Here is an 11,622-nt window from a genome sequence, read left to right on the forward strand (position 1 = left end):
CAGAATTGACAGGTTCCAACACCAAATGAATTGGCACCACAAAGTCCTGCAGTGTGCCTCTTGCTGCAACCTTCCCAGGTACCAGAAAGTGCCCAGTTGATAATAATATTTACCGTCCCTGCCTATGTTTACTAAACCAGGTGTCAGTGGTCACGCGTACTCTGCTGCTGCTCCATGTGAAGGTGAACGGCAGTATTCACTAGCTGGTATCAGAGCAGTTAAAACACAGATGGCTTTGGCAAACTATCCTTCAGTGAAATAAAGTGCTCCCGACTCCCGATGTGTTAAGATAACGGAGAACACACTCACCAGAGATCCATGACCATATAACTCAATAAACGTAATTGTGGTGAGTGTCTTTCATGGATGGGATAATCACTCTTCTAATTAAACAAATCCTCTTTTTCGTATTACACAGCAGGTGCCGCTCACTCAGCGAGGGGAGAAATCCAATATAGAAGAGTAATAAATGCGCCAAATGGTGAAGTATGTAAAAAACAATGTATTGCAACAATAAAACACACTTACAAGATAGCCAGAATGAAATCGCCTTGAAGCAAACGATAAATCGATAATTCCACCTAAGCAAACCGGAACCAGAAATCCACGTGTTTCGTCCCTTGACTTTTTCCAGGAAAGGTTCACATGCTGTGAACCTTTCCTGAAAAAGGTCAAGGGACGAAATGTGCCAGAAAGGATAGAACACGTACTGAGATTACACCATAGGTGACTAGCAGGTGGATTTCTGGTTCTGGTGAGGCCACTACCTAAAGTTGTAGAAAAAATTCCAGCACAATGGGCGAAGAGGGTTCTTTGCAGTAAGAGCGGTTAAGGTCTGGAACTCACTGCCCTCGGCAGTGATTTCAGCCAAGAGTGTAGATTTGTATAAGGAACGTTTGGACAATTTCTTGAGGGACCGTAATATCCAGGGATACCAGTATCCCTAAGAATGAGATGATGCGTGGACCTATATGGGTTGGACTTGATGGACGTATGTCTTTATTCAACCCCAAATACTATGTAACTATGTAACGTACTACACCATTTGGCGCATTTATTCCTCTTCTATATTGGATTTCTCCCCTCGCTGAGTGAGCGACACCTGTCGTGTAATACGTAAAGGAGGATTTGTTTAATCAGAAGAGTGATTATCCCATGCATTAAAAAAACTCACCACAATTACGTTTATTGACCATTGAGTTATATGGTCATGGATCTCTGGTGAGTGTGTTCTCACTTATCTTAACACATCGGGAGTCGGGAGCACTTTATTTCATAGGATCTTTGCACAAAAGCACTTTATAAGAATTTACTAAGGACTATTATTGAATATTGTCATATTGATTATTATTAATATGTTTGAAAATGTATGTTTATGAAAATGTACACATTGTTTGGAAGTTTATGCACGTTTATGAGCAGTAGCGCAGTGCACATGATTTATCAATTTATTTATAGCACAGCAGCTGACACTGTTTAGTGTTATCAGTGCATTTTCTTTAGGAGAACATTTAGCGCAGCACATTTATATATATACACAAACTATCATTCAAACAGTGGACGTGTGGGCAGTTTGGGGATGGATTTGTTTTCGGCTACAGCACCTGGGGAAGGGAAACCTGGTGTGAGAAGTTTGCTACTGGAGATCTGGTATGAGAAGTTTACTACTGCACATTGTGTGGGTGATGGCAAATGCTGAGGTTCCAACCTCTTTTTACGGCTTTCTGTCTGACCCCATGACCCTCTTCACTGCTGGAGGTCAAACAAAAAGAGCCTTCTAATTAACCTTTGTTCCCTCTTGCTCAATGCGCAAAGGCAGTTGGCGATGTGCAAGAGAAATGTGCTGAAGCAGGGAGAAGCAGCAATTGAAGAAGCAGGAGGTTGGTGCCACTGAGTTGTCTCCTTTAGGTGCTGCTACCAGTGAACTCTGTGGCAGAGTTTCATATGGTTGTGCATGTATGTCATGCCTAAGTGGCTTTTCCTGACCTATCCACTGCAAGCATAGGCTGCAGGCCACAGAGTACTGTCGGACCCGCTTTGGAGATAACATGTGCTGGTGCCTGTGTGTCAGTGCCACCAAACTGATGGCTGCTACTTGCTGTCCTCTGGGAAGTAATCCTAGCCTTTATCAACCTGCTCCCTCATCCAGCACTTTGCTGCTCTTCTACCGCGCCGCTCCCTGAAGCCACCTCATCCTCCACAAAAAATTATCAGCTGCTGACACTGTTGCCTTTTGCTGCTACTGTCTGTCTGCTTTTTCCTGCCTGGAGCATTACTTTCTTAGGATATTCTGTGTTATCCCCCTCACTGCTCAACCCACTGTCTTACATAGTTACATAGTTTTTGAGGTTGAATAAAGTTACAGGTCCATCAAGTTCAACCTATTGTGTGTATGTATGTGATTCTGCATGTGTATGCGTGTGTACGAGTCCCTGTGTGATCTTGTTTTTAAGGGTACCTGTACCCCTGTATGTTACAACAATCTCAGCTGATACCACTGCTTGTGGCAGCGAGTTCCAGTCCCTAACCGCTCTGAGAAGAAGCCCCTACGCCCCTTGTGGTTAAATCTTTTCTCCACCAATTTTAGGTGGTGGCCTCTAGTCTTTGTTATAGAGTTTACAGTAAAAAGTTTGTTGATGTTGCCATCGCCATTGAACATCTTGTACATCAAAATCATGTCCCCCCTTAATCTCCTTACTTCCAGCGTAAACAAGTTTAAATTTAGTAACCTTATCTCATAGCTTTGGTCCTCCATCCCCTTAATTATTTTAGTTGCCATTCTCTGCACTCTTTCCAGCTCAAGGACATCCTTTCTGTGGATAGGTGACCAAAACTGGACAACATACTCCAGATGAGGCCGAACTAGTGATCTATAAAGTGGCAAAATTATAGATTTGTCTTTACAGTACATTCCTTTTTAATACAAGACAGTACTCTGCTCGCTTTGTTTGCCGCAGCCTGGCATTGCAAGCTACTATTCAATCTGTGGTCTACAATGACCCCCAGATCCTTTTCCATTTCTGACTTTCCTAGTAGAGTACCCATTATTGTGTATTCCTCTTGCCTATTTTTAACCCCAAACTGTATTACTTTACATTTTTCAACATTAACCACTTGAAATCCACGGTGTTAAATCCCCTTCCCGTCCAGGCCATCTTTCAGTATTCAGAGCTGCAGTATTTTGACTGACATTTATTCTGTCATGCAACGCTGTACTGAAATTAATTTTATACCATTTTTGATAGAGCTTTCTTTTGGTGGTATTTAATCATCACTGGGGTTTTTATTTTTTACTATATTAAGGAAAAATTACCGAATTTTTTTTTTTTAAACAAGTTTCCCCTATATTCATTTATAAAACATTTATTATTACCCAATTTTTTGGCAAAATATAAAACGTGGGGTCACGTCAGATAAAAAACACCAAACATGTCAAGTCTTAAAATTGCGCGCGCGTGCGAAACCTCAAAAAACTACAATACCCAAAATTGGCCATAGGCGACGCTTTAAAAGCTTTTAGCGCTCATCAGTTTAGTGTTATCAGTGATTGATGGTCCTAAAATTATTGCTCACACTCCGATGTTTGCGGCGATATGTAACATATGTAGCGCAATTGTAATTTTTGCGCGCTGCCGCATCTGACGCGTATTTACGTTTATATGTGGGTAAACGTGGGGTTGGGGGACTTAGACATTTTTTTCATTATTTTTTCACTTTTAAAAAATTTTTTTACACTTAATGTTATTGCTATCACATAGGGCAGTGATGGCGAACCTTTTTGAGCCGGAGTGCCCAAACTGGATCACTAAACCAACTTATGTATCTCAAAGTGCCAACCCTTCAATTAGACCTGAATACTCTCAGGGGGGCTCTGCAGTTCTGAAGTGGTCTGTACGGGCTCTCAGGGGGCTGTGCGGCTCTCAAGTGGGCTCTGTGGGGTTTCTGGTGGTCTGTACAGGCTCTCAGGGGAGCTGTGCAGCTCTCAGACGGTCTATTATGGCTTTTGGGTGGGCTCTGTGGTCCCTCTGGTGGTATGTATGGGCTCTCTGGGGGGCTGTGTGGCTCTCTGGGGGGCTATAAGGGTTTTCAGGTGGGCTCTCAGGTGGTCTGTTTGGACTCTCAGGGGGGCAGTGTGGCTCTCGGGTGGTCTATAAGGCTTTCAGGTGTTTTATATGGGCTCTCTGTGGGGCTTTTCTGCATTGCTGTATAATTATCATACTACAAGTCCCAGCAATACATTATAATGAAAGTCAGCACTACACAGCAGAGGCGTAACTAGATAACAATCCACCTGTGGACCCCCAAAGAAGCTGATGAAGCAGAGATCTGGTGCGGCGGCAGCACTCGAGGAGGGGGAGCGCGCAGCCAGCACATACAAGTGATCGGCAGGCTATAGAGCCGCCGATTGTATGTCAAACAGCCGGTAGCGGCTGTGTACAACAGACGGGTTTTTTCTTGCCCGTGTGCTGTCCATTTTTCACAACGGGCGGACGCCAAGCGGTTGAACCTCATCTGCCATATAGTTGCCCACTCCCCTATTTTATCCAGGTCCTCCTGTAATGTTATAGTGTCTATGTCCATGTCTATTACCCTCCCAATTTTAGTATCAGCAAACATGGAAACATGGCTATTCACGCCCTCCATGATATCGTTACTAAACAGGTTGAATAGTATGGGGCCTAGCACAAAACCCTGGGGCATGCCACTCATGACCCTAAACCAGGGGTGCCCACAAGGTCGATCGCGATTTACCAGTCGGTCGCGTAGCGATCGCTGGTAGATCGCCATGTCCTCTCCGCGCCGCTTCTCTGGAGAGACGCTCGGCAAGGATCTGACAGCCGGCGCCTCTCTCTCCCCTCACTGCTCGTCCGTTCTGTCACAGCGGCTCCGAGTGCTTTCACTTCTCGTCGGATCCCCCGCTGCCTCTGCCCGGGAGAGCAGGGGGGATGCAGAGGAGAAGCTGAGCCCATTTGTGCGTGGCCGAGCGGCAGAGGATCGGTACATGTCAGTAGTATGTACCAATCCTCTGTGCAGGACAAACACTGGAGCGATCGTCTGATCACTCCAGTGTTTGTAAATAACTGGGGACACATAGTAATATGTGTCCCCAGTTATAAATGAATGAACAGGATGTGATTTACATTCTCCCCATTGACAATTACATTGTCAATGGGGAGAAGCACTCTGTACAGAGGCTCCTCCCCATTCAGAAACTGCTGGATAGTAAATATTTTCTGAATGAATGGGAAGCCTCTGTGCTTTCCATTCATTTAGAATAGAGGCTGCAGAAAAAAAGATTGAGGACTGTGTCCTCAATTTCTTTTTCTATTTTAAAAGGGAAATATCAGGGGGCTTTTTAGATCCCTAATATTTCCTCAAAGCCCCCCCAAGAGTTAAAAAATAAAAAATTTACGAAAATTTAAAAAAAATTAAAATAAATAATGAAAATAAAATAAAAAAATAGTAAAAAACCAATCTGAAATGAGTCTAGGGTCATGTAGGGTCTTACTCCATTTGCAAATACCAGTCCTCCTAAGAGCACAGAAGGAATGTGCATTGTTGTAATCTTTCTCCTGTGGTAAGTTTGAAATGGAATGCTCAAATAGATCATCCTCATAGCCAATTTGATGCTATTAACACGGGAAGAGAGTGCATCAGCAATTCTGGCAGAAAACTGGTGAAAAAAACTGACAGAAAAAGGAGATAAAATGATACAGACTTTGAGTTGTGCCTTGCCTCTACTGTGTGTGGCCCTACCACTTCTTTGTCCTGAAGGACCTGCTTGCCCCCAACTATCTTCATGTGCAGCACTGTTGCATCTGCTTTTAAGTTTGCCTGTCATTTTTATTTTGGTAAGGTCGATGCCTACATTTTATTTTTACTTGGGATAGGGAAGTAAGGTGCTATGCTGCGCAGAAAAGGCAGATCAAAAAGCAGTTCAGAAACAAGTAAATTAACACATATCAACACAAAATGAAACCCAACATATCACCAAGGCAAATTTAAATCTGGTAGCAGAAAAAAAAAAAAAAAAAATATTAGAAGAAAGCAGCTTTTGCTACTGGGGCAGCCCCAAAAGGGTACTACTGCCCTTAAATTAGGCACACACTAAAGTTAAAGAAAACAAAAACCCAATAATGAGAAAACAAAAAGGAAAAGGGGCACCAACAGCTAGCAAACAATAACATTTGTGGCTGAGACAGATATTAGTCCTAATAAGGTGTGTAAGGGTTAAATTAAGAACTGTGAACACAGGGAGAGCAATAATGTAGTCCATCACTGCAATTTAGAGAACTATAGCACAGTTAAGCAAGAGATTATTCTCTACCTACAGATTGTCAGCTCTCTCTACAACAGCTACAACACACTGGCATTCTGGGATTGATTTAACCCCTTCATGACTGAGGCCTTTTTTTTCAATTTTTTTGCACCCATGTTATATTCCACATTTTAGGCCTGAAAATTACTTAAAACCCCCAAACATTATATATTGTCTGAAAGCCAAGACCCTATAGAAAAAAAAAGGTGGCAGTTGCAAATTTTTATGTTGCACGATATTAGCGCAACTCCTTATAAAACTCCAATAGATTGTGAAAAATGTCCCAAAACACAATTACATACCCATTGTTTTAATAAAATATAAAAGATGAGGTTACAATGAGTAAATAGATACCCAACACGCCCAGGTTAAAAATTGTGTGCGTCCGTGAAACGGCGGCAAAATTCAGTACCCCAAAAAGTCCAAAGACAACGCTTTAAAAGCCCCCACAGGTCATCAGTTTAGAGATGCCCTAAAATTATTGCTCTCACTCCGGCGTGTGCGGCGATACCCAACATGTGTGGCGCATTCGTCGCTTTCATACGTAGGCGCACCCGACGCGCATGCTCGCGGGGGCAAGGAACTTTACATTTAAAAAAAAATGATTTTTAGATTTATTTTATTTAATGTTCATTTTGTTATTTTTTTTTACTTGACTTTAATTGCTATCACATAGGGGGGCTTACAAGCCCCCCATGTGATAGCAGATGGTGGGGACAGGTACTCTTTAAGGTGATGCTGGGGGTCCAAAAGACCCCCAGTGTCAACTTTACACTCCAAATAAGCTATTGAAGGACTTTTGTATTTTTTAAAATTCTTTTTCATGTATCTTTAATTTTTTTTTTTTTTTTTGCAACTTTCATTTTTTTTCCTATTTTTTTTCCACTTAACTTTAATATCACATAGGGGGGTTTCTTAGCCCCCCTATGTGATAACAATAAAGAGATGTGACCGGTCCTCTTTATGGAGACCCCTAATGTCACCCCAAAGAAGCTAATGAAACAGAGATCTGCATCTTCAAGTTTCCAGCTTCTGAAGCTGGAGAGTGACACAAGAATGTGGAAGTGATGTAATATACATCACTTCCGCATTCTGACACCGGAGAGGGGAACGGAGGGAGATCATGTACCGATCTCCCTCTGATCCCCTGTCACAGAGCCTGGGCTCAGCAGAGCTCGGGACCAGCGGGAGGGAGGGCCGCGGAGGGGACGCACATACCGGCACGTTTTACAAGCGATCCGCCAGCTCTATAGCCGGCGGATCGCTTGTATGTTAACAGGCATTGTTGCCTGTTTTTAAATCCAGGTAGTTTCCTGCACATGTGCGCCGTTAACAGGCCGTCTTTCGACGGCCTGTTACATCCAGGAAGCTCCCGGCCATCCGTTTTTTTTTACGGCCGGCCGGCATGGTTCAATTTACTCCAACAGGGGGAAAAAATTCCTTCCTGATCCCACAAGGCAATCGGATATTCCCTGGATCAACAATCTCTGATGCTTAATATACCTATAATAACTCAAGATCCAGTAATATTCGGTGCATTTAGGAACACATCCAGATTTTTTTTTAAACAATTAACTGAGCTAGCTAGAACTAGCTCCTGGGGGAGTCTATTCCACACTTTCACAGCTCTGACTGTGAAGAATCCTTTCCGTATGCAAAGGTTAAACCTCTTTTCCTCCAGAGGCAAAGCATGCCCCCTTGTCCTTTGCAGTAACCTTAAAGTGAATAATTTGGCACCAAGTTCACTATATGGACTATTTATGTATTTATACATAGTGATCATGTCCTCCCTTAATCGCCTCTTCTCCAGAGAGAACATATTCAGGTCAGGTTATCTCTCCTCATAGCTGAGCCTCTTATGAGTTTGTGCGCCCTTCGTTGAACTCTCTCCAGTTCCACAACATCCTTTTTGTGAGCTGGTGCCCAAAACTGAACTGCATATTCCAGATGTGGTCTTACTAATGCTTTGTACAGGGGCAGGATGATGTCTCTATCTCTGGAGTCTACACCCCTTTTAATACAAGAAAGTATGTTGCTTGCTTTAGAAACTGCGGCTTGACATTGCATGCTATTATTGAGTCTATGATCTACCAGTACACACAGATCTTTCTCAATCATTGACTCCCCCAAACATTCTCCCCCTAGAGTGTTTAACCTTAGATGAATTGTATAGAGTCAACTGAATCTAGATATTAATTAAAATGTTCAAATTAATAGTTAAAATAACAACCCAAACAAAATAAAATATGTGAATCTAGCATGAGCATTAGCATCTTTACATGTAATATTCTCTGGAACTTACGGTCCAAGGGAACTTCAATACCACAAGCCAGATGGAACAGGAAAACTATTAAGGGTATCCATAAAACAGGTTGAGACATTTTGCTTCTCAGGGTGCAAGGTGAGCTGCCTTTAAGCTTTCTATAACCAGATCTGAGGAAACACAAAAGCATTAATAAGTAAACAATTGAATCTATTCTCAAAACAGCCTTAATAATTATTGGTCCTGCCTAAAGTGTATTTCCACTTTTGCAGCTAAATTGGAATAACACCTATTTTATATTGTTACATGTTCCACTTCCCAAAAATATTATTTAGCTTTCTCTTTGTATGTTATATTAAGGAGGGGGCTGGGGAGTAATGTTTGCCATAATTACCACTGTCTGTACTGTGCTGGCAGATATAATTATCAGTTGCAAACAATATTTAAACACTGTCTGCCCTAACAAAAAGTTAAAGATCTTAAGGCTTAGGTGGTACACTGCCTGGTAATAAAAAAAAAAAATATGCCTTGTAGTTTATCTCTTATCTCCACAATGCCATTTATTTTAAGAAATATAAGCTTCCTGTAAAGTCATATGTATAAACCTGCTTCAACTGAAAAGGTAAGAATTATCTGAAAAAAAAGCTTAGATTTGCTGTGTGAATGGGAACACATAACAAACATGTTAGGGATGCACCGATATATCGTCCGCCGAAACATATCGCCAAAAATGGCACTTTTGGCAAAATGCCGAAAGTGCCATTTTCTGGCCGATATAGCGGTGCATAAATTCTTTCTCTCCTCCCCACTAGGCGCTGCTCTGTGTCCCAGCGGGGAGGAGAGAAACTGTCACAGGCGGCCGAGCGCTGTGGGAGAAGAATGCTGTGAGCGGCCGACGTCTCTCCTCCCCGGCACCGCTCAGCCTCCTGTCACAGATCGGGAGAGCGGTGTGGGGGCAGAGAAAGCCAGCTCTGTCACAGCAGGCTGAGCTCCACTCACTCAGCGTGTCAGGAAGGAGAGTGGTACAAACACTCAGCGATCAGTGATCGCTGAGTGTTTGTAAATAATTGAGGACATAGTATGTTTACTATATCCTCAATTATGAATTGTGACCTACATCACCTCCTGTTCATTCATGATTGTGGATATAGCAAACATACTATGTCCTCATGTTATGAATGAACAGGAACACTCAGTAAAGTGGATTCCTGTTCATTTATATCATGGGACTCTGTGTCCTCAATCTCTTTTTCTATTTTAAAAGGGAAATATCAGGTATCTGTTTAGACCCCCAATATTTCCCTGAAGCCCCTTAAAGTAAAAAATAAAATATTTATAATGAATAAAAAATATATATATATAAAAAAATAAATTAAACATTTTTAAAAAGTTAAAATAAAAAACATTTTTGGTTTCGGTTTTGAAATTTTGAAAGGTTTCTCAAATTTGATTGCAAAAGTTCATATACGCGGTAAGATATGAAATTCTGTGGCAGGGCACGTTGGTGAGGTCTTGCTCAGCTCTGCCATCAATACACATACATCAAACAAAAAGGATTCGGGCCGCCTATTTAGTATAGCCAGTCCAAGGGTTAATTTACTGACCGGGACAGACCATAAGTGTTGAAGTTATTTGAAACATAATTTATTCAAGTATCAAGTATCAAGACGCCGCACATGCAATGCCTGGACTAACCCCTAACAGAGAAGATACACCGTGTTAAAGGTCTTAACTTAGGGCTCATGGCACTTCCCATCTATCGCTGATATCCCGCAAGGAAATAGCTTACTTCCAACATCCTAAGTGGAACGATTAGAAGCAAAACCTAAACTACAGGAGGATAATACAACTAAAAATAAGCAAAGGAAAAACCTAATACCCTGTGATATACGGATATAAATACCCTGGAAACTAACAGGTTGATAAACTATATGTTACCAAAAAGAACCAACACGAGAAAAACAAAGTATCAAAACTAGAACAATCCACCCGCAATAAACGGGCCGAGTTAATTATATACGGAAAGGACATCCAATGTACTAAATAACTGCTATACTTAACTGGGAAACTGCCATAAGCCTTGACGGAGGTGTTAAAGTGCCCATACACCTCACAATTATCTGCAGATTTTCTGTGGTCAGATGGAAAAAGTGAAACAAATTGGCCCAGGAGGAGATTTCTCCATCCACACAGTTAAGTGTAGATGGAGGAATCTGTTGCACCTTTTCCATCTGACCACAGAAAATGTGCAGATAATTGTAAGGTGTATGGCCAGCTTTACAATATAAAAGGGGATAGATAGTCCTAACAAAGGCCACGAAAGCAACAGTCAGCTCTGGGTTTTTTCTACTCTGTTTTTAACTGGTCGATAAAAAGAGATTGGCCATGTTTGTTTTTCTTTTGTTTTGATACTTGAATAAATTATGTTTCAAATAACTTTAACACTTATGGTCTGTCCCGGTCAGTAAATTAACCCTTGGACTGCCTATACTAAATAGGCGGCCCGAATCCTTTTTGTTTGATGTACTTCTATATTGGTTAATGATATGGTAAGACAAACCGAACTTTAAGGGTAAAAGACTGGAGCTATTGAATCTCCAGAAGCGAAACAACCACCTTTTTTTCTACACATACACATCAGTTGCAAATGAGATTGGTGCATGTGCATTCTCACAAGTGATCGCTTTCAAGCATAGTGGTCCAGCTTTAGGGATAATCAAATCAAGAGAATCACTGTTTCATCACTGTACATATATTAATGTCATCATTCTCTGCAGACTGGGCAAATCTGCATGCATCTGCAGGGAAAGAGAAATATTTGCTCATCACAATCAATCTTTCAGATTGTTTAATTATGGGTGAAAAATAAGGATTTTACACCACAAATACCGTATTTGCCAGCGTATAAGACGGGTTTTGAAACCTTAAAACATCCCCCAAAAATCGGGGGTCGTCTTATATGCCGGGTACATACAGAAGGATATGGTATACTGTATGTAGCTTCGGCTACATACACAGTATACCGCGCTGAGCCAATTAC

General features: G+C 41.7%; 1 protein-coding gene across 14 annotated transcripts in view; it reads right to left on the bottom strand.

The window, feature by feature from the left end:
• Window positions 1-8,720, bottom strand: part of NFASC (neurofascin) — a 189,042-nt gene extending 180,322 nt beyond the window's left edge. For all 14 annotated transcript variants that reach the window (XR_001942046.1, XM_018571666.1, XM_018571659.1 and 11 more), the window contains exon 1: window positions 8,622-8,720. Coding sequence is in view for 13 of the 14 variants with exons in the window: in XM_018571666.1 (XP_018427168.1) it covers window positions 8,622-8,700 (79 nt within the window). In the remaining variant the exon portion in view is untranslated. The remainder of the gene's footprint in view (window positions 1-8,621) is intronic.
• Window positions 8,721-11,622: the final 2,902 nt, after the last annotated feature.

The sequence above is a fragment of the Nanorana parkeri genome, unplaced genomic scaffold (genome assembly GCF_000935625.1).
Source record: "Nanorana parkeri isolate BGI_ZX_2015 unplaced genomic scaffold, ASM93562v1 scaffold1800, whole genome shotgun sequence".
NCBI lineage: Eukaryota > Metazoa > Chordata > Amphibia > Anura > Dicroglossidae > Nanorana > Nanorana parkeri.